Genomic DNA, 23,809 nt, shown 5'->3' with positions numbered 1-23,809 from the left:
TGATTAGCGATTCTGGAGCACAGTCATTTTTTAAAAATTTAAGTGATTTTATATGAGAACATAATCCCTTATCAGATCATTCACACAGCCGTTAGTCAAATGTATGTAATCCGGCAGCTCTTGTTATCTTGCTGTTTCTCTGTTTATGGGAAATTCCTCCACTCTGAACTATTTCTGTGTTTTGTTTGCATCGTGAGGAAAAGAGAAGCCACAACGAGTTCCGGGGGCGCTCCTCCCTCAAAACCCTGACCGTCCCCGATAAAAAGAATGTTTTAATTTCATCGGCTAATGCACAAATTAATTTCAGAACACTAAAAGACAAAACAGACTCTGCAAGACTCCAGCACAACGACGTAAACTACAATGGATTATTCAACCAATGACCGCAAATCAACCAGCAAGAAAAAAGTGGTGGCTGTGGTGGGAGGTGGTTTGGTAAGAAGTAAACATTTAAGTGGATAATGTAAATGTAAATCAAAAGGGTCTGTCAGTCTGCTGATATATGCTGTTATGAAAAGCTTAGCACAACATAAACTATGTATCTATTTCTAAAATAAATATATTTATTTATATTTCGTGATATTCATTCAGGACCGATCATTTCTTGGGGTGATAGGACAACTTTTGGCTTTGTCAATTTGCTACACTGCAGATTCACTCCTAATAGATGGTGTAAAATGCATGACTGAATAACATAGCTAACAGAATTGAGGTTGTTAACAACCAGTAGTACCACTGGTTATACTTTCCCTAGTAGGCCATTAGAGAAACATCCTGTAAAGAGGAGTAAATCCTACCAGTAATTGACAATTTTCATCTTTCACTCTTGATCTCTTTCTCGGATATCGCTTTGCAGTAACCATATATCTATATTTTTTTGATCCATTTCCATTTTTTAAAATCCATTTCCATTTTTATCACAAGCGGTAACCATTTAAATAGATGCTGCCTCCACCATGAACTAATGCAAAAATATGTAAGCCTTTAACAGACTCATTCAACTCTTTCTCTCAGGTCGGCAACTTGAATGCCTGCTACTTTGCAAAAAGAGGTTTTCAAGTAGAGGTCTTTGAATCTCGAGAAGGTAAACACTTGATTATGCCACATACTAAGCGCTTTCTCTGATATTGAATAGCTACAAAGCAGTCTGCATTTATTTCGGGAAGTATGCACTGCCTGCAGTCATTAGTCACTACAATATTCCTAACAACAAAGCACAATGGCTTTGTCTTGGTAGCTATCACACAGCAATCTAAACATACATTTTAGTTACAAAATAAGTTATTACCATTGGCATATGATATATATGACACTGGTTTCACAAGCATTCACCAGATGCAGACATATTACATTTGGATTGACAAGCAGCTCAACCAGGTCACTATTCACTTTAGCACAATTTATAGTTTATACTGTATATTTTTATTGTGTATGTATTTCCAACATCACTATTTTTATGCCTTTTATGACTTATTTGTGAACATTTTTGATGAAGTGTACTGTACTTTTGAGGAGAGCTTGCGAGTAAGAATTTCACTGTACCATTTACATCCTGTGCACTTGCAAATAAACTCTGATTAGAAGGTGCTTGTGTATGTTAGATTTGAGTCTTATAATTCTTTAATGTTTGAAATTGCTTTCTATCTATGATCCTAACCAGATATCCGCCAAGCCAAAATAGTCAAAGGAAGAAGCATCAATCTCGTTCTGTCTCACAGGGGTCGCCAGGCTTTGAAGCACGTGGGAATGGAAGACACGGTATGTTGACCTGGTTTGTCCGTCGTTGGCTACCACTGTGGGAAATCAAATGTTTTGCCTATGGCTATGGAACCCTGACCTGTTCACCGGATGTGCTACCTTGTCCTGGACCTGCTGTTTTCGTCTCTCTCTCTCTCTCTCTCTCTCTCTCTCTCTCTCTCTCTCATATAAAAGTTATTCTTGTTATACGATACAGGTGCATCACACACCCACTCTGGGGGGGATAACGTTTTCTGTAACGTTACGTAGCTGTAGGGGTGGAGTAGAGCATAGTTCCCTGTCTCTCTCCACTCAGAAATTACATCCAGGTTTGACTCAGGGGCTATTTGCTTTCAGCTTTAAATAAATCGCCTTATAGTAACCATGCCCCCCCCTCTCACCCACCACCCCCAAAATCTCTCCAAAGCAGACAGAGGACACGCAGACAGAAGACACACTGTACTGGCAGCTTTTACCCTCGTTAATAAGTCTCTCTCTCGCTCTCTCTCTCTCTCTCCACTGTACCTGCTGTCTTGACCTCTGAATGCTCAGCTATGAAAAGCCAACTGACATTTACTCCTGAGGTGATGACCTGTTGCACCCTATACAACCACTGTGATTATTATTTGACCCTGCCTTTTCCTAGCCACCATGCTTTTACATCTGCATTGGTTGCTGTTTAGGGTTTTAGGCGGCGTTTTATGCTGTTTCTGTGTAAGCACTTTGTGACATCTGCTGATGTTAAAAGGGCTTTATGAATGCGTTTGATTTGATTTGAATTCCTAGTCTCAAGACCGTATAAGAGATGAAAACGGAAGCAGTGTTCATAATGATGAAATATTTGAAGTGCCTGTACCCAAGCCCCATGGGTACATCTGGGCTGGGCCCCTGTACTTACAGTTCTTTAAAGTGTTATATTCTGGCAACTGATGTAAGCTATTATATTATTTTAGTGGGCACGCATTTAGCGCACCTAGGGTGTTATGTATGGCTCAGCAGGCACTGCGTCAGAAGGTTGTTTTACACTTCAACTACTTTTCAGCATGACAGGGTCAGGTTTGCTTCGCCAACTTTTTAAATAAAACTTCAAGGCCAGTCATGATGAGAGACAGAATGAACTTAGGTAGCCCATATTTAGAGCTAAGAATATACACCTGAACTATGGCCGAACAGATAGATGTGTTTTGAACATTTTGCCAATCGTTGTTAGAGAACATAGCGATGTATTCCTTTTTCGCTAGGTTTGTCTTCACCACGTTATTGTTGTCGATACACCAATAATGTGCATTTTGTATTTGTGTTTTGATGCGTGTATTTTCTGTCAAATCTGTAATTCAGGGCCTCAGCTGTAAAAGCGACCTTGGTCCCTGTTGACGAGGAAAATCTGACCCGTTTTGATTTCTTCTCCAGATTGTCTCCAAAGGAATTCCCATGCATTCCAGAATGATCCACGCTTTGAATGGGACACAGTCTCCCATTCCTTATGGCAAGAAAGGCCAGGTAATTCTGCTGCTGTACTGCCTACACACATCACACTGCAAATCCCATTAGATAGATTATTAATACATTTGACAAGCAAGACAAAGGATGGCCATTATCTTGTAAAGCAGCAGTCTGTCAGCATTTTGTATTACTGATGTATAATTACAGTACCTTAAATGCAGACTTGATGAGAGGCTACATGATGAGAGGCTACATTTGTCACTCCCACTCTCTCTTAGTTATCACTTTCCAGAAATGTTGTTGTTCGAGAGACAGACAGGCCACTTTAGCACTCTTTCATCATCGAAAATGCACCGAGACACAAGCACGGGTCGCTGGCCTCTTGGATTTACTATCTGAATCAACAGGACCACTTCCATCCCAACGGTACTCGGAAAATCATTACGCTTGTTTGCAACAGGGAGAAACGGGAATGGGAGTTATGTGTTTCATCTTGAAAATGCCTCAAATGAAGCAGGCCTTTATTTCAATCCCAGAATACTTGATATTTCAAATGAACATCTGTCTTAGGTTCTTAGAGTGTGAATAGTCAGTTAAACAAATAAATCGAATAAAATTGTATTGGTCACATATACATAAATAGTTTAACCAAAGGTCGAGTTTCTGAACTGTTTGGGCTACACACTGATTTGACCCCCCTGTTGAAAGGCGAGGCTCTTACAAACACATACATGTCGGTTGTTTTGCTCTAGGATGCCCACAAGCCTCAGACTTGTCTGAATGTCCCCTGGTATCAGTTGAAAAGATTAATGGAAGCATATATGGATACAGTTTAGTGCCAAAATAAGGGGTTAAATAGATGAAAAAAATAAATAACAAATGTTTCCTGATCTTTCTTATCTTTCTTACATCTCTCAGATATAGGACAGACACTTCAGAACAAACTTCCTTTACATTTTTTTTTTGGGGGGGGACTATCTTGTTCCATGTAGTGAATGTGTTATTCAATGTGTTCGTAGAGGCTAATAGCAATAAGGACAAAAATAAGGTTTCATCAAATAATTGTTTTATATATATTTTATACTTCAAAATTAAAAATCAAACAGCAAAATTATCCTTGGTATAACCTTTTAAAACAATTCCATATACCCCATAATGTCCTCCCAATGTACACGGCACCCCCTTGACCTCAGAAGCCCACCGTGACCAGTACAGACATGGGTTCAAATACTATGTACTCTTTAGAATACTTTGAGCATTTGCTTTAGCCTGCCCGGAGTGCCAGGTGGGTGGCGTTAGCAAATTTGGGGGGAATTTCAACAAGCAAGCTTAATGAGGCACAGCTAAAGTACTTAAAATGATGGTATTTGACCCCATGTCTGGTCCAGTGTTGTTGAAATGTCCCAACACTGTCACACGTTTAGTTCTGTATCCATGATAGATGACATGCGCTGTAATTCCGCCCCGTAGTATAAAGGTTATGCGCGGGTCAGGACAGGTACGCTGCAATGTGATGACGGAGGGAGGAAATCCCTATTGTGTACACATAGCTGCGATGTGTCTGATGTTGTCTAGGGTTTTATCCTCTGTCTTCTTCTGCCTTTTAAAGAGGAAAAACTACAATCAGTAATCCCTCTCTCATTAAGAGAAGTGGTGAAGACAGGATGTCGGGGGGCAATGCAGATGAGAGAAGTGAGAAACAAAAGAGAAAAGGCCCAGTCAGACATAGAACAAAGGGATGGAAAGTAATAATGGGAGGCCAGCTAGGTAGAGAATGGTGGTGGGTGGGTGGGGGGAGGGATTTTATCCTGCCCAGTTGTTCAAGTAGTAAGGACAAGATGAAAAAGGGCACTTCCGATAGATGTTCCACTAAATCAATTATCCCATGCACGCAACACTTCAAAAGGTGATTTTAATCAAAGGCTTACTCATGCTATGATCTCAGTTCTTCTTACTAGACAATAGTCAAACTCCCAGATCCTGCTCACATTTCCGTCACTGACTGTTTTTAGACTCCCGAGCATCACCTCCAAAATGTATTTGAAATGTCTTGTTGACTGAAGTATGCACTCTTTTTGTATTAAAAGTGGTAGTGTCAGTGTAAACGTGTCACATGATTCTGTGTAGGCCTAGTTTAGAGTTACAGTAACATCCTGATCTCCTTTCAGTACATCCTGTCTCTAGACAGAGCCAACCTCAACAAAGAACTGTTGTCAGGTAGGAGAATGAAATTCCTTATTCCCATGAGTCCTGGAGAGCATGTCAGAGCCTCAATATTGCATGTACTTATTGAAAAGCTGTGTTCTTATTCACTCATCTTGAATGGGAAATAGGTTAATCTTGTATTGTCTACCTGTATGTCCATCTGCCATTTCGAAGATAGATGATTAAGATGAAGAAAAGTTGATCTTATCTTATGGACTTGTAAAAAGTATTGTCTAAAAAAGTTTTAGGTTAAATATAGACATTGTGTCTTTCCACTAACAGTGCCTTCAGAATGTATTTTTTACCCCTTGACCTTTTCCACATTTTGTTGTGGTTCAGCCGAATTTAAAATGGATCAGGTTGAGATTTTGTGTCACTAGCCTACACACAGTACTAAAATGTTGTTGACATGCGCACGCAAGAAGCTCTATACTCATTGTTTTAGTAGACTAGTGCATGTCGTATAACAGGCTTATATCGTCGATCCTTGCTCTCCCGAACAAAAAGTTAACATGTGAAAGTCACATAACAGCAGTCGACTGTGTTTACTGACAGTCATCAATATATGTTCAAGCCTGTAGCAATGGTTTAGTCATGTTTTTTATATACTTCTTTATTATTATTTTAATTTTTTAATTTTTTAAATTGGGAGGGGAGGTAGATCAGCTTTAATATTACAGATAGATTGTGGCTTCCATCAATGTAATTGTCTGCATCATTTCCAACCCCCCATTCTTTTAAATACATTGTCCTTAATTATGTTCCCCTGACCCCACCACCCCTCCCCTAATTGGAGTAAACTAATGGACAACAACACTTACTATATACATTTTACGGACACAGTGTATTTTTTACAATGGTTATCTTTTGTTTGTTTTTAGTCCTATCCTTCAGCTACCCTCAACCCTTCCCATCTATCTCTGAAGAACATCCAGTTTTCTATATCTATTTGCCTAATATTTTTCAACTGTGCTGTGAATGGTTCTCAAACATTTTGAACCTTTCTATTCTCATCATTTCTACAGATTGTAATTTAAAAATACACATTATTGCTAAGAGTATTATTATATTATTGATCAATTTTTGACTTTTTAAATCACCCAGCAGTGCTATTTGTAGATTTAGCTCCAGGTAAATGTTCCAATTTTTCAGCCATTCCTGAACCTGAGACCAAAAACAAGCTGCATATATGTACAATACCAAAACAAATGATCTAATGATTCTGTCTCTTCGCAGCAAAATCTGCAGAGCAGGGATGGTTGTATCCCCCATATACAGTATTGGTTGCAAGAATTTTGTATAATTTTGTATAATCATTTAAATAGTTAAAATGGGGCTAGAACAGAAGGCAGACATTTTACGTGCCCACAACCGATTGTGTTTTTTTTGTTTTTGCTTATCTGTGTTGTTTGTAACTTGTTTTTTTTACTATTTGTGTACATAATGTTGCCACTACCATCTCTACCATCTCTCCAAAAATAACTTCTAGACATCAGGACTGCGATTACTCACCACGGACTAGCAGAATCCTTTTTCTTCTTTCACGACTCTGATGAGCCCGAGGCAGAGAATATACGGCTCCCTCGGAACAGGCCCCGACCCCAATGATCTGCGTGAAGAGGAGGCGGAGAAAGAGAGGCCGGAGGGCGGGCTGCCTTCTGAGGAGTAGGAGGCGATCAAGTAAACCCCCACTTCCTCAATTCTGCACGCAAACATGCAATCTTTGGACAAAAAAATGGACAAGTTATTGGGAAGATTAAACTACTAACGTGACATTAAAAACTGTAACATCTCATGCTTCATGGAGTCGTGGCTGAACGACGACAATATCAACATAGAGCTGGCTGGTTATACAATGTACAGGCAGGATAGAACAGCGCCGTCTGGTAAGACAAGGGGCGGCGGTCAATGTATTTTGTAAACAACAGCAGGTGCACGAAATCTAAGGAAGTCTCGAGCCATTGCTCGCCAGAGGTAGAGTTTCTCATGATAAACTGCAGACCACATTACCTACCGAGAGAGTTTTAAGCTAAGGACCCTGGGATTAAACACCTCCCTCTGCAACTGGATCCTGGACTTCCTGACGGGCCGCCCCCAGGTGGTAAGGATAGATAACAACGCATCCACCACGCTGATCCTCATCACAGCAACCCCTCAGGGGTGTGTGCTCAGCCCCCTACTGTACTTCCTGTTCACTCTTGACTGCATGGCAATGCACGACTCCAACACTATCATTAAATTTGCAGATGACACAACGGTGGTAGGCCTGATCACTGACAACAACGAGACAGCCTATAGGGAGGAGGTCAGAGACCTGGCCGTGTGGTGCCAAGACAACAACCTCTCCCTCAACATGATCAAGACAAAGGAGATGGTTGTGGACTTCAGGAAAAAGAGGACCGAGCACGCCCCCATTCTTATTGACGGAGCTGTAGTGGAACAGGTTGAGAGCTTCAAGTTCCTTGGTGTCTACATCACCAACAAACTATCGTGGTCCAAGCACACCATGACAGTCATGAAGCGGGCACGACAAAACCTATTCACCCTCAGGAGACTGAAAAGATTTGGCATGGGTCCTCAGATTCTTAAAGATTCTACAGCTGCACCATCGAGAGCATCCTGACTGGTTGCATCACTGCCTGGTATGGCAGCTGCTCGGCCTCCGACCACAAGACACTACAGAGGGTAGTGCGAACGGCCCAGTACATCACTGGGGCCAAGCTTCCTGCCATCCAGGACCTCTATACCAGGCGATGTCAGAGGAATGCCCTGAAAATTGTCAAAGACTCCAGCCACCCTAGTCATAGACTGTTCTCTCTGCTACCACACGATACGACTCCTGATCATCTAGTCAAATGGCTACCCAGACTATACACATTGCCCCCCCTCCCCTCACCACTGCCAATCTCTGTTGTCATCTATGCATAGTCACTTTAATTAACTCTACCTACATGTACATACTACCTCAACTAACCGGTGTCCCTGCACATTGACTCTGTACCGGCACCCCCCTGTATATATTGTTGTTTTTTACTGCTCCTCTTCAATTACTTGTTACATCTCTTATTCTTATCCGTATTTTTTGAAACTGCACTGTCAGTTAGGGGCTCGTAAGTAAGCATTTCAATGTAAGGTCTATGTTATGTAGACCTTACACCGATCGGCACATGTGACTAATGAAATTTGATTTGATTTGAAATAGAAAAACTCTATTTAAATGATTTGTTTTGAATCCAGTGTCGTTTTGTGTATCATGTCATAAACCCCGTACTATGGAATTGGTACATCAAATCTCCTCCCAACTATTTTGCAATCTATATGGCACAGCTGTACATTTTTTGTTGTCTTTAACTGAAACTAGTATACTTTATTTATCACAATTTTCTTTAACCAATGTTGGTATTTAATGTAGGGCCAACAGTTCCTTACTTTCTCCCCCTTCTAATTCTCTTCACTTTTTATGTTAATGCTACAATTAGTTAGTTGTAATTTTGAGTAGAGGAGATATTTCAATGCATTTTTGTTAGCTGTTGCCCAATGTTTGCAGTGCCATGTAAGTCAACGGCAGAGAATTGTCTTGTCATGACCATGATATAAGATCTTTTTGTAATTCTTTGTTTTGTAACTGCAGCAGCAGAGACGTATCCCAACGTAAATCTGAACTTTGCCCACAAACTACTCGACTGGAGCACTGAAACAGGGGCGATGACCTTTGTCAGGTAAATAGTTAATATTCTCTCACACACACACACACACATATTTCTTTCTCGCTCTCTCTTTCTCTCTTCTCTCTCTCACTCCCTCCCCTAAAGTCATTTTGGGCTGACTTGTAAAATGGAGAGCTAAGTGCTATCTAAAATGGACTTGTTCTTGCTTTATTATTTACAGTTGGTCTCTGTGTTCCTGCATTTTATTTTATGTGGCCTTGTGTGTGTGTGTTAAACAGCATACAATGCCTTCAGAGTATTCACACCCCTTGACTTTTTCCACATTTTGCTGTGTTACTTCCTGAATTTAATATTGATTAAATGTAGATTTGTTTGTCACTAGCCTACACACAATACCCCATAATATCAAAGGGGAATTATGTTTTTTGAAAATGTTACAAACTGAATTAAACATGGATGCTGAAATGTCTTGAACACCTTTTTTATGGCAAGCCTAAATAAGTTCAGGCGTAAACATTTGCTTAAAAAGTCGCATAATAAGTTGTATGGACCACTCTGTGTGCATTAATAGTTAACATGATTTTTGAATGACAACCTAATCACTGTACCCCACACATACAATTATCTGTAAGGTCCCTCAGTTGAGCAGTGAATTTCAAACACAAAGACCAGGGAGGTTTTCCAATGCCTGGCAAAGAGGGCACCCATTGGTAGATGGGTAACAAAATAAGCAGACATTGTATATCCCTTTGAGCATGGTGAAGTTATGAATTACACTTTGGATGATGTGTCAATACACCCAGTCACTACAAAGATTCAGGTCCTTCCTAACTCAGTTGCCGGAGAGGAAGGAAACAGCTAATCAATTTCACCATGAGGACAATGGTGACTATAGAACAGTTATTGGCTGTGATAGGAGAAAACTGAGGATGTATCAACGATATTGTAGTTACTCCACAAAACTAATCTAATTGACTGAGTGAACAGAAGGAAGCAGGTACATAATAAATAGAAACAGATAAAAAGGAACAAAATGGAGCTTAGCATAGGGAAAATCCCAGAGGAAAACCTGGTTCAGTCTGCTTTCCACCAGACACTGGGAGATGAATTTACCTTTCAGCAGGACAATAACCTGAAACAGGTTATTGTCTACACTGGAGTTGCTTACCAAGAAGACAGTGAATGATTTCCTGAGTGGCCTAGTTACAGTTTTGACTTAAATCTACCAGAAAAGAATAATGGGCAAATGTTGCGCAATCCAGGTGTGTAAAGCTCTTAGAGACATACCCAGAAAGACTCACAGCTGAAATCGCTGCCAAAGGTGCTTCTATAGAGTATTGACTCAGAGGTATGAATACTTATGTAAATGAGATTTCTGTATTTAATTTTCAATACATTTGCAAAAAATTCTAAAAACAGGTTTCACTTTGTCATTATGGGTTATTATTAACTTAGGTAGAAGAAGGTTAGTGCACAAGTCCTATTTATAATTCATTACAAACTGACAACTTTATTTACATTGACATTTTTACATGATCACATTTGATGACACATTTTTGTTAACTATAAATAAGGATCATCATGAATAGCATCTATCTGTGGAATAATGTTCATACTGTATGGTGAGTCTTAGGGCTGAAGGTGCAAAGGAAGAGATCCAGGCAGACTTGATTGTGGGATGTGATGGAGCGTTCTCTGCCATCCGGAAACAGTTCCTCCGCCAGAGCCGTTTCAACTACAGTCAGACCTACATCCCTCATGGGTACCTGGAGTTCACCATGCCCCCCATCAATGGAGAGGTTTGTCCTCTGATGCTCAGAACATGGCACAGGATCAGACCTGGGGCAATATTCAAAACAGGCTCAGAGTAGCAGGGCTAGGATCAGTTTTGCCTTTTAGATAATAATGAATAAGGTTATATGGAATGAGCTCTCCCGGTGCAATGGAACTGAAGGTATAGTCCCAAAAGTGCATATAGCCCACACATTCACCACTGGCTAAATAAAACTCTCAATGTATTTGAAAGAAAGCAAATAATATTTAAACCCAGATCTGCACTTGATGTTTTTATAGTTCATTGTATCACCATAGTGTTTCATAAGGCGTTGGGTGACATCTCATTTTGTTGTTGGTCACCTTTTGGTTGATGCAAAGCTGCTGTGTCTGTTGTATAGGATGTGTTTATGTCTTTATACTGTAATAATGCCCTAATTGAATTTACTTTGCCCCCAGTTTGCCATGAAGCCTAATTATCTGCACATTTGGCCACGCAACATGTTCATGATGATTGCTCTGCCCAACTTGGTGAGTGTAACTTAGAGACGGTATGTTTACCCGTATGTCCAAACTATATTTATCCTTTCAGCTTCATTATCAGCTGCTAAACTTGATAATAGAGCGTAGGCAAGTTTAAACATGTTGGAGAGATGCATTTGTGAAGTGTGTACAGTATGAGAAAATGTCTCTAAAATAGTCTAACTAATGGCTCTAAGTAATGGAAAAGACAATATGGACTCATCTGAATATGTCAAAATAGTGTCATTTAAACATTAGAGTGCATTCGGAAAGTATTCAGATCCCTTCCCTTTTTCCACATTTTGCTACAGCCTTAGTCAAAAAAATGTCCTCATCAATCTACACACAGGTTTTAGAAACTTACAAATACCTTATTTACATAAGTATTCAGACCCTTTGCTATGAGACTCGAAATTGAACTCAGGTGCATCCTGTTTCCATTGATCATCCTTGAGATGTTTCTACAACTTGATTGGAGTCCACTTGTGGTGAATTCAATTGACTGGACATGATTTGGAAAGGCCTGTCTATATAAGGTCCCACAGTTGACAGTGTATGTCAGACCAAAAACCAAGCCGCGAGGTCAAAGGAATTGTCTGTAGAGCTCCGAGATAGGATTGTATCGGGTCACAGATCTGGGGAAGGGTACCAAAACATTTCTGCAGCATTGAAGGTCCCCAAGAACACAGTGGCCTCCACCTCCTAGAGCTGGCCACCTGGGCAAACTAAGCAATCGGGGGAGAAGGGCCTTGGTCAGGGAGGTGACCAAGAACCCGATGGTCACTCTGACAGAGCTCCAGAGTTCTTCTTGGGAGAACCTTCCAGAAGGACAACCATCTATGCAGCACTCCACCAATCAGTACTTTATGGTAGAGTGGCCAGACAGAGGCCACTCCTCAATAAAAGGCACACGACAGCCCGCTTGGAGTTTGCCAAAAGGCACCTAAAGGACTCTCAGACCATGAGAAACAAGATCCTCGGGTCTGATGAAACCAAGACTGAACTCTTTGTCCTGATTGCCAAGCGTTACGTCTGGAAGAAAGCAGGCACCAATCATCACCTGGCCAATACCCTCCCTACAGTGAAGCATGGTGGTGGCAGCATCATGCTGTGGGAATGACTAGTTGGGATTGAAGGAAAGAGGAACTGCGCAAAGTATAAAGAGATCCTTGATGAAAACCTGCTGCAGACGGCTCAAGATCTCAGACTAGGGCGAAGGTTCACCTTCCAACAGGACAACAACCCTAAGCACACAGCCAAGACAACACAGAAGTGGCTTTGGGACAAGTCTCTGAATGTCCATGAGTGGCCCAGCCAGAGCCCGGACTTAAACCTGATTGAACATCTCTGGAGAGACCTGAAAATAGCTATGCAGCGACGCTCCCCATCCAACCTAACAGAGCTTGAGAGGATCTGCAGAGAAGAATGGGAGAAACTCCCCAAATACAGGTGTGCCAAGCTTGTAGCGTCATACCGAAGAAGACTCAAGGCTGTAATCACTGCCAAAGGTGCTGAGTAAAGGGTCTGAATACTTATGTAAATGTGATATTTCAGTTATCATTTTTTTTACCTGTTTTTGCTTTCTCATTATGGGGTATTGTGCGTAGATTGATTAAGAAAAAAAATACGATTTAATCAATTTTAGAATAAGGTTTTAACGTGACATGTGGAAAAGTGAAGGGGTCTGAATACTTTCCAAATGCACTGTATATCGCACCTAAGCTGTACTGTATATGTCACAATAATGACAGTGTATTTATACAGTATGTCATGTTGCAAAAGAGACTTCATCACCGTTAGGAAGTCAGTGTAAACAGGGTTATTTGACCCTTGACCTCAGAACATAGGTCTCTTGGTCCAGCGCCCAATGTTCACTTTACCAAAAATAAATTATTTAGTCACAAAACCTTTTTCACTATCTTCACATCTCAAATACCCTGAGTCCCACAGGTCCAGCCCTACTTTTTAACAGATGTGAACATTCAAAAATAATGTCAGCAAAGCAGATAGTCAGTAATCCCATCTCTCAGCCTCCACAACTGCTACTATTAATACCATTATGATAGTTCTGCCTGACTGATTCAGAGAAAGCTGTTCTGTTTTGTGGCCAGGTTAAATCACTTAATTCAAGGGTACATTAGTAATGTTACTCAGTACAGCCCCAGTGTGCATTGGAAGGACGGTAAAAAATGCCCTGCTGCCGGGGACACTCCACGGTAACGACACTCTTAGGACGCATGGGATAGGCTGGCCTGATGCTGATGGATAGCCAGGGCTGACCCGGCAGCTGCTAACACACCCACCATCATCATCTCTCTACTCCACATCCATCAGTCCAAGTGGAATATCCATTTTGGCCAGCGCAGATCACATGACCATGCTGGTGTGGACGTTGATGCATATTAACGGACTAAGTAATGGATTTGCCAATAAGCAACATCCATCAACTAGATGCATGGCATGTTAGCCACTCAGGGAGTTAACGGAAGTCATCAGGTCTCAGACAAGGTTACTGAGAGCATGGTTAACTGAATCCTCATTAATAAGAAAGTGCTCTCATTTCACACAATCAGGTTTTTTACTGCATAGTGTAAAAAATTAAAAAACACGGCCTCCCAAGTGGCGGCGTCCCTACAGACCCGGGTTCGATCCCAGCCGTGACCGAGAGACCCATGAGGTGGCGCACAATTGGCCCAGTGTCGTCGGGGTTAGGGGAGGGGTTAGCCGGCATGTACTTGTCCCAAGGCACTCAAGCAACTCCTGTAGCAGGCCGGGCGCATGCATGCTGACAGTCGCCAGCTGTGCAGTGTTTCCTCCGGCGGCTGGCTTCTGGGTTAAGCGAGCAGTGTGTCAAGAACCAGTGAGGCTTGGCAGGGTTGTGTTTTGGAGGACGCATGGCTCTCGAGTCTGTACGGGAGTTGCAGCAATGGGACAAGACTGCAACTACCAATTTGGATATCACGAAAAAGGGGTAAAAAAGAAAAGAAAAAAGAATACACTTCCTGTATTTAAATTGAAACTACTAAAACTAGATATAAAGTATGTAGAAAAGATAGCGATCAATATATTTTTTAATAATAAATATTTGACAATTACCAATCACTAAAATAAAAGCTAGACAAAAATCGATGAATTCAGGAGTATCGATTTTGTTTAAATGTTTGAGCATAAGAACATAGCATTAGCCATGGCAAAATGCATAGAATTGCAGGAAGTTAACTTTAACCCCCCCGCCACTCTCACAACCTAAACCCCTTTTTTGATCCAGATGTCCAGGCTTACTACGTTAATCTCCATATTGTTTGATCTTAGGACAAGACTTTCACCTGCACACTCTTCATGCCATTTGAGGAGTTTGAGAAAGTTACCACGGGCGACAAGGTCATCAAGCTTTTCCAGAAATACTTTCCCGACGCCATCCCACTAATAGGAGCGTAAGTGACTTTCTCTTCCCCGTCCCTCCATCCTGCTGTCCATCCTTACCTCCCTTCATCCCTCCCTCTCCCTTCATCCCTCCCTCTCCCTATCAATTTCCTGCATCAGGACAGCTCAAACAGCCGCTGTCTCTCGAGCGTGTAATTACTGACCCAACGTCACGTGACCTGGGGAGCTGAGTTTTCAATTTGAACTGAACAGCAAGCTGCAGTTGGTAGTGAGATAGGACATGGACGGGGTGGGGGAAACAGCTGAGGTGTGTAACTCTAGGTATTTTCAGGGTTGATTTGAAAAGAGGCAGGAGAAACTGCTGAATTGCGGTTTACTTTTAGAATCACCCACACACAGTCTAAATTCACAGTTGGATTTGCTTATTTATTTTCAATTAGAGAATGCTACGCCTACATTAAAACACCCCTAGCTCAGTGTGTTGTTTGAAGTCCTAGCTGCACTCTTCTGCCAATGCAAGCCTGAAGAATATGATTATATTCTCCTCTTATAAGATACAGTGGTTGAAAAGAGAGCATGGATGAGGTATTGCAGTGCAGCTGTATGTGAGAAATCAGCACGTACCACACTATGCATATCAATGTCATAGTGGTCATTCTGTGTCTCACAGGGAGGCTCTTAAGAGGGATTTTTTCTGTCTGCCAGCCCAGACCATGGTGTCCGTGAAGTGCTCCCCATATCACTTTGGTGACAAGTGCGTCCTTATGGGCGATGCAGCCCACGCTGTGGTGCCATTCTACGGTCAGGGGATGAACGCAGTAAGTAGAAATACATGTAGTATATACAGAGTGGGACAGTGAGAGGGGGAGCAGGATGGAAGATATGAGACCTCCGTGGTCTCTTGTGGATCAGCTAAGAGTATGGTGCTAGCAATGCCAAGGTCATAGGTTAATTGTATGCCACTCAACCACATAGATACTCTATGCTATTGATGCATTCACTGTAATTCGCATTTGGATCAAAACAACTGCTCAGTGCCATTTAATTGTTAATATAAGATATGTTGACTCGATGTTATTTGAAACATGTTGTTAACTCATCGCTCAGGGCTTTGAAGACTGCCTTGTTTTCAACGAAATCATGGACCAGCTCAACGAAGACTTCAGTGAGTAAACACACGTAATATTATAGACTGCAAGGCAAATGCGCTTTGAAAGTCAGAGCACCAGAGCATCAGCATCCACGTTCCCCCTTGACGCCTGCTAAAGGAGTTTGTTTTGTTAGTGGCGCAGAACATCCATGTTTCATTTCATGCACATGTGCGCGTCTGAGGGTGTTTGGAAAAGGTAGACAAATTTCCATTCTAACCAGTTATGTATAATCTGTTCATTCTAAGCTATTTCTCTTTTTTTTCAGGTGCTGTTCTGCCTGAGTACACCAGAGTCCGAGTCCCAGACGACCACGCTATTGCAGACCTGGCCATGTACAACTACGTCGAAGTAACGTAGTGCCCATTTAGATATTAGTACTTAAAGCAAAATCAATCACCAGGGTCTGAGGCTATTCATTAGGGCATGCTACGGAAAAACTGTTTAAAATGTTTTGCTTTGGAAAACAGAAATGAAGTCCAAGTAGTTCCTCTTTGTATTAGTCTGTCTTCTTTCATTTGGTGCCTAATGAATACGACCCAATTTTACCATACACAACTACAATGATCAAACTGTACGCCCAGACTTCAGCGACACTGGATCTATATAGAACTATATGATGAAAAGTTCCATATAGGTAATGAAACACTTAGTTTAGAAAAGGGATGGTGATGACCTTCCAATTTAATGAAAGCACAAATATATATACACCATTTAGCAGACACTTTTATCCAAAGTAACTTACAGCCAGGAGTGCATTCATTTTCTTACATACTGGTGGTCCCAAGAATCAAACCCACTATCCTGGCATTGTAAGCACCGTGCTCTACCAACTGAACTACAGCGGGCCAATGTGAGCTGAATATCATATCTGCATAACATTATAGACTATCTACTTACCTTGGCCTCTGTCTGCCTCAATCAATAGCTTAACGGCCATTCTCATTGATTCAACATCATTTCACAATTATGGCTTTTACAAATGGATTAATATATATAATCTCCAGCATTTAATGAAGCGCCGCTGAATGAATTAGTGGCACCAAGAAGACAAGATAACAAACACACTAAGACAGGGTGGTAGGTAGCCTAGTGGTTATAGCTTTGGGCCAGTAACCCGAAAGGTTGCTGGATCGAATCCCTGAGTTGACAGATTTTTACCTTGTCTGATTCAGACACGTTTCAGTTGAATGCATTCAGTTGTACAACTAACTACTGTAGGTATCCCCCGTTCCCAAAGGCTCTCTGACACAATTAGCGCAACTTATTACTGTCGTTTCAATTTCATAGCTCTTGTCTTCCAAAATCTGCAGAGAGAATATCCACAGGCAGAGCAGGGACATATGTACCTGTACTTGGGTTGGGTTGATTGAGTCCAGAGTAATTGACAGGAAGCCAGCTTTCTCGAACCATCCATTCTTTTAATTCATTTATCTGTGCACAAAGATTGTAATTGGTCTTAGTGTTACTCTCCACGTGCATACGGTCACATTGGCGCTGTAGCCATTCTTCCCAGAGATCCCACACGTGAAAACGCACACCCACAACGCCTTGGCAAGAGTCCTTCAGAATCATAAGAACACCTGACTACAGAGCAAAAGGTAGCCTTCGCTCTATGGACATACTTGTGAAAATTGGCACCTATTGGTCTTTAATGAGCTTGTTTGTTTGTGGGGGTGAAATGTTGAAGGCTAAAAAAGCAGAAGGTGTATGATACTGCAGGTAATGCATGTGAATGTCACTGTAACGACATGCATTACAGGAGAAATAATGGGCTTTTCATTACGATGAGCACAGATGGTTCGATTTGCTAACAGATGTATTTTGCATCCTTCTAGATGCGGGCACACGTCAATTCCAAATGGTTCCTGTTCCGAAAACACGTTGACGATTTCCTTCACATTATCATGCCAAGGACAATAATTCCCTTATACACCATGGCAAGTGTTTCCTAGTACATTTGAGTCCAGTTGGATAATACATGAAATTGAATACATTTTAATGTGATATTAAGTGTGCATTACTGCGAAGCATTCTAAAACTCTCTTTTTGTGCGTTTCTGTATACATCTCTGTCTCTCACCATACACTGTTCCCAGGTTACATTTACCAGGACAAGGTACCATGAGGTGGTAAAACACTGGCACTGGCAAGACAAAGTAAGAAAGGACATTGTACACGTTCATTCTACACTGTTCAAGGGTCTTTAAGTGCATACATTTTCTTTTAGACAGTTTAGGCAGAGAAAGACAGCATATCTGGCCTTGCTGACATTTTGAAAGGGCAAGTATGCGTTAACCTACTGCTGCTTGAGTATTGCTTTCAACAAATGTTTTCAAAAGCAATATAAGAAAAAGGGAATTGATTCTAACCAGAGTGACCTAGCAAAGTTATAATGTAGAACACTACTCTTGTTGCAACCAAAAAGATGGTGCATATCCAGGCTGTGTCACATCCGGCCTTGAATGGGTCCTTCATAGGGCGGTGCGCAATTGCCCCAGCGTCGTCTGGGTTTGGTCGGGATAGGTCGTCATTGCAAATAAGAATTTGTTCTTAATTGACTTGCCTAGCTAAATAAAGGTTAAATAAAAAATATATTTAAAAAATTGTTCCCTGTCTGACAAACATATGGTATGGTCGGCGGGCTATTATGAGTTGTAGGGGCAGAGGTTGCTAGTCGAGCCTGTTGTCCCTGGCACTGATTCAAGTTGTCTAACCTGCCATCTTTGACGTCTGTCGTAACAAATGGATGTGGGATAATGTCAAGGTTCCTTCAAAACGTCACTCGAGTACAGACAAAACGGCACGTGTAGGCGAAGGGACAGAGGAGAAGGGGTTAAAAATAGCTGCTATAGCCAACATTCTTTGAAAAGAACATCACAGTGGTAAAATTGTACCTTGAAAATGGATGGATGGGATTTTTGGATGAATGTTGGAATTAAGTGGAAAATTAAAGTTTTTTTATTTTATTATTTTATTTAACCAGGAAGGGCTCATTTAGATGTAAAATATATTTTTCAAGAGCGTCCTGGCCAAGATAGGCAGCACCAAGTCATTACAAAAATTACAGACAAACAACATGAAAAACTACAAGTAATCTAGTAAAAGCCATAGAATTCACAAGAGTATAACAAAATCAAAAACAGCAAATTAAAAACATTGACAGGTCAGGGAATCAGTCTCAAGATCATTCATCAGTGATTTAAAAATACCAATCGGGACAAGTTCTTCCAGTTGAAAAGTATTTTGTAAGGCGTTCCAAGACGATGGCCTGTTTTTTTTGTACATAAAAGCCATTTTACCAAATTCAGTTCAGACATTTGGAACAGTTAGTAGGATAAAGTCCAGCGAACGAAGAGAGTACCCACCACATTTCTGAACAATACAAATGCCCAAATAAAAAGGTAGTAAACCCAAAATGGCTTTGTAAATAAAAGTATACCAGTGCCTGAGCCTACGAGTGACTAGAGAAGGCCAGCCAACCCTGGTATTCAAAGTGCAGTGGTGCGTAAGGGTTTTGTAGTTTAAAATAAATCTCAAAGTGCCATGGTAAAGGGTGTCAATGGATCTCAAACACCGAGCGGAGGCATTCATGTATAAAATATCCCCATAGTCTAGTAAAGGCATTAAATGTAGCTGATACTAGCCTCCTATTGGCTTCAAAAGAAAAACAGGCCTTATTCCTAAAATAAAATCCCAATTTCAGCTTCAATTGTTTTGTAAGTTGTTGAATATGCAATTTAAAACAGGCTGTCATCAATTAAAATTCCAAGATATTTATGAGGTTACAACCTCAATCTCCTTGCCCTGGCAGGTAGTAATATGTGAAAGGTTCAGAGGTCTATTTCTTGCTTGAGAAAACACCATTAGTTTAGTTTTGTCAGTATTGAGGATAAGCTTCAATTGACACAAGGTATGTTGAACAGTATAAAAAGCCGTTTGCAAGTTCTAGAAAGTTTTTTTAAGAGACGAGGCACAACAGTAAATAACAGTATCAGCATAAAAATTAAGTTGGGCATTTTGGACATTTGTCTAAATCATGTATTTAAATAGTGAATAAGAGAGGACTGAGTACAGAGCCTTGGGGTACACCATTGAAGACAGACAATTTAACAGACATAAGCCCATCAAATTGAGTGCACTGAGTTCTATCAGACAGATAGTTCGCAAACCATGCAACTGCATGCTCTGAAAGACCGACACTCGACAATCTCTGCCTTAGTATAGCATGATCAACTGTATCAAAAGCCTTAGAGAGATCAATAAAAAGTTGATTATCTTGTTCCCCTCAGGTGATCAACCAAGGCCTGTTGTTCTGTGCTGCAGTGTCTGTCGCGGGGGGCTCCTACCTGCTAGTCAGATACCCCCCTAGCATGCCAAATATCCCCATCGAGCAGCTGTGGTCCAGGCTGCAGGCCCTCAAGAGTCCCTTCTGAGGGGTTGTGGGTCATACCACTCTGAGCTACAAACAGCAGAGATCAAATCAACTGACCTCAAAACAGATGGGATAAAGACAGAGTTCTGCAACCCAATTACCAATGAGATTTTGATCATGTACTCAATAAAGATTTGATTTACTGTAATTGAAGGCCTGTGGGGAACATAGTGTTAATGTAGACAACAAAAATATGTAAAGTTTTTGCTTTATGAGCTAAAATAAAAGAGCTCAGAAATGTTCCATACGCACAAAAGGCTTATTTTTCTACATTTTTTTTGCACAAATTTGTTTAAATCCCTGTTAGTGAGCATTTCTCATTTGCTAAGATAAAATCAGTCCACCTGACAGATGTGGCATATCAAGAAGCTGATTAAACAGCATGATCATTACACAGGTGCACCTTGTGCTGGGGACAATAAAAGGCCACTAAAATGTTCAGTTTTGTCACACAACACAATGCCACAGTTGTCTCAAGTTGAGGGAGCGTGCAATTGGCATGCTGACTGCAGAAATGTCCACCAGAGCTGTTGCCAGAGAATTGAATGTTCATTTCTCTACCATAAGCTGCATCCAATGTCATTTTAGAGAATTTGGCAGTACATCCAACCGGCCTCACCTCAGACCACGTGTAACCAGGCAAGCCCAGGACCTCCACATCTGGCTTCTTCATTTGTGGGATCGTCTGAGACCAGCCACCCAGACAGCTGATGAAAATGTGGGTTTGCATAACCAAAGGATCTATGCACAAACTGTCAGAAACCGTCTCAGGCAAGCTCATCTGTGTGCTTATTGTCCTGACCGGGGTCGTAATCAACTTCAGTGGGCAAATGCTCACCTTCAATGGCACGCTGGAGAAATGTGCTCTTTACGGATGAATCCAGAATCCCAGTCGTGAGGGCGAGCAGTTCGCTGATGTCAACGTTGTGAACGCCCCATGGTAGCGGTATGGTTATCGTATAGGTAGGCATAAGCTACGGACAATGAACACAAATGCATTATATCAATGGCAACTTGAATGCCATGATGAGATCCCGAGGCCATTTATCCGCTGCCATCATCTCTTTTTTAAGCATGATAACGCAAGGCCCATGTTGCAAGGATCTGTACACAATTCCTGGAAGCTGAAAATGTTCTAGTTATTCAATCACCTGCATACCCACCAGACATGTCAGTCATTGAGCATGTTTGGGAAGGCTCTGAGTCGACATGTACAACAGCATGTTCCAGTTCCCATCAATATGCAGCAACTTCGCACAGCCATTGAAGAGGAGTGGGACAACATTCCACAAGCCACAATGAACAACTCTATGTCAAGGAGATGCATAGCGCTGCATGAGGCAAATGGTGGTTACACCAGATACTGACTGGTTTTCTGATCCATAGCCCTACCTTTTTTTAAGGTATCTGTGACCAAAATATGCATACATTATCTGTATTCCTAGTCATGTGAAATCCATAAATTAGGGCCTAATGAATTCACATCAATAGACCGATTTCCTTCTATGAACTGTAACTCGGTAAAAATCGTTGAAATTGTTGCATGTTGCATTTATATTTTTGTTCAGTGTATATTGACTAACATCCAACTCATGTCAGTCATGGTACAGTAACTAATCTAGATAATCCAGATAATTTAGGGCATATTGTCCCAGTTCTATGTCAGGTCAATGTGACATGCTTGCCAGAAAATAACATATGTTGGATTTGTGTGAACGTGTTATTAAATGAATCATATATAAATAAAGTTATTATCCTCATGATCAGTACGTTAAAACCACAGTAATGTTTTTTGATTGAAGTTGCAAATGCAAGGAAATGCATATAAGCAGACGGCAAAAAGAAATCACTATGAGAAAGCATCAATACAGGACTAAGATCGAGTCGTACTACACCGGCTCCGATGTGGCAGGGCTTGCAAACTATTACAGACTAGAAAGGGAAGCACAGCCACGAGCTGCCCAGTGACACAAACCTTCCAGACAAGCTAAATTACTTCAATGCTCGCTTCGAGGCAAGTAACACTGAGGCATACTTGAAAGCACCAGCTGTACCGGACGACTGTGATCACGCTCTCCGTAGCTAACGTGAGTAAGACCTTTAAACAGGTCAACATTCACAAGGCCAAAGGGCCAGACGGATTACCAGGACATGTACCCCGAGCATGCGCTGACCAACTGGCAAATGTCTTCACTGACATTTTTAATGAGTCTGTAATACCAACATGTTTCAAGCAGACCACCATAGCCCCTGTGCCCAAGAACACTAAGGTAACCTGCCTAACTCAAATCAAATTTTATTTGTCACATACACATGGTTAGCAGATGTTAAGGCGAGTGTAGCGAAATGCTTGTGCTTCTAGTTCCGACAATGCAGTAATAACCAACGAGTAATCTAACCTAACAATTCCACAACTACTACCTTATACACACAAGTGTAAAGGGATAAAGAATATGTACATAAAGATATATGAATGAGTGATGGAACAGAACGGCATAGGCAAGATGCAGTAGATGGTATCAAGTACAGTATATACATATGAGATAAGTAATGTAGGGTATGTAAACATTGTATTAAGTGGCATTGTTTAAAGTGGCTGGTGATACATGTATTACATAAAGATGGCAAGATGCAGTAGATGATATAGAGTACACTATATACATATGAGATAATAAAATGTTTACATACCCTACATTACTTAAGTGGCATTGTTTAAAGTGGCTGGTGATACATTTTTTACATCAATTTCCATCCATTTCCATTATTGAAGTGAGCTGGAGTTGAGTCAGTATGTTGGCAGCAGCCACTCAATGTTAGTGGTGGCTGTTTAATTAACCTCTTGAAGCTAGGGGGCACTATTTTTATGTTTGGAAGAATAACGTTCCCAAAGTAAACGGCCTATTTCTCAGGACCAGATGCTAGAATATGCATGTAATTGACAGATTAGAATAGAAAACACTCTAAAGTTTCCAAAACTGTCAAAATATTGTCTGTGAGTATAACAGAACTGATATTGCAGGCGAAACCCAGAGGAAAATCTAATCAGGAAGTGCCTCTTATTTTGAAACCCTTCTGTTCCTATGCTTGCCTATCCTCCATTTAAAGGGATATCAACCAGATTCCATTTTCTATGGCTTCCCTAAGGTGTCAACAGTCCTTAGACATAGTTTCAGGCTTTTATTTTGAAGAATTAGTGTGAAAGATCACATTGCGTAAGTGGATAGGTGGGGGCTCTCAGAGTGAGTTTTTGCACAACTGAGTAAAGCCCCCATTGTTCCTCCCGCTGTTATTGAAAAACCTACACACTCGGTTGATATGTTATCGAATATATATTTTAAAAGCTGTGCCACCATAGACACTGGGTTCGCGCCCAGGATCTGTCGTAACCGGCCGCGACCGGGATGTCCGTGGGGCGACGGACAATTGGCCTAGCATCGTCTGGGTTAGGGAGGGCTTGGCCGGTAGGGATGTCCTTGTCTCATCGCGCACCAGCGA

General features: G+C 41.2%; 2 protein-coding genes across 2 annotated transcripts; both read left to right on the top strand.

The window, feature by feature from the left end:
• Positions 1–307: 307 nt before the first annotated feature.
• LOC135510104 (kynurenine 3-monooxygenase-like) lies at positions 308–7,054 on the top strand. The gene is made up of 5 exons (XM_064930891.1): positions 308–435; positions 1,015–1,084; positions 1,661–1,758; positions 3,148–3,237; positions 6,953–7,054. Exons 1-5 carry the CDS (start codon positions 364–366, stop codon positions 7,052–7,054), a joined length of 432 nt encoding a protein of 143 aa, XP_064786963.1. The 5' UTR covers positions 308–363.
• On the top strand, positions 5,308–20,315 carry LOC135510103 (kynurenine 3-monooxygenase-like). The gene is made up of 10 exons (XM_064930890.1): positions 5,308–5,397; positions 9,017–9,104; positions 10,687–10,852; positions 11,286–11,357; positions 14,661–14,782; positions 15,403–15,550; positions 15,840–15,897; positions 16,149–16,231; positions 17,719–17,820; positions 20,172–20,315. Exons 2-10 carry the CDS (start codon positions 9,091–9,093, stop codon positions 20,313–20,315), a joined length of 909 nt encoding a protein of 302 aa, XP_064786962.1. The 5' UTR covers positions 5,308–5,397; positions 9,017–9,090.
• The last annotated feature ends 3,494 nt before the right edge of the window (positions 20,316–23,809 follow it).

The sequence above is a fragment of the Oncorhynchus masou genome, chromosome 23 (genome assembly GCF_036934945.1).
Source record: "Oncorhynchus masou masou isolate Uvic2021 chromosome 23, UVic_Omas_1.1, whole genome shotgun sequence".
In the NCBI taxonomy this organism is placed as follows: domain Eukaryota; kingdom Metazoa; phylum Chordata; class Actinopteri; order Salmoniformes; family Salmonidae; genus Oncorhynchus; species Oncorhynchus masou.
This window is presented reverse-complemented; position numbering and strand designations above follow the sequence as displayed.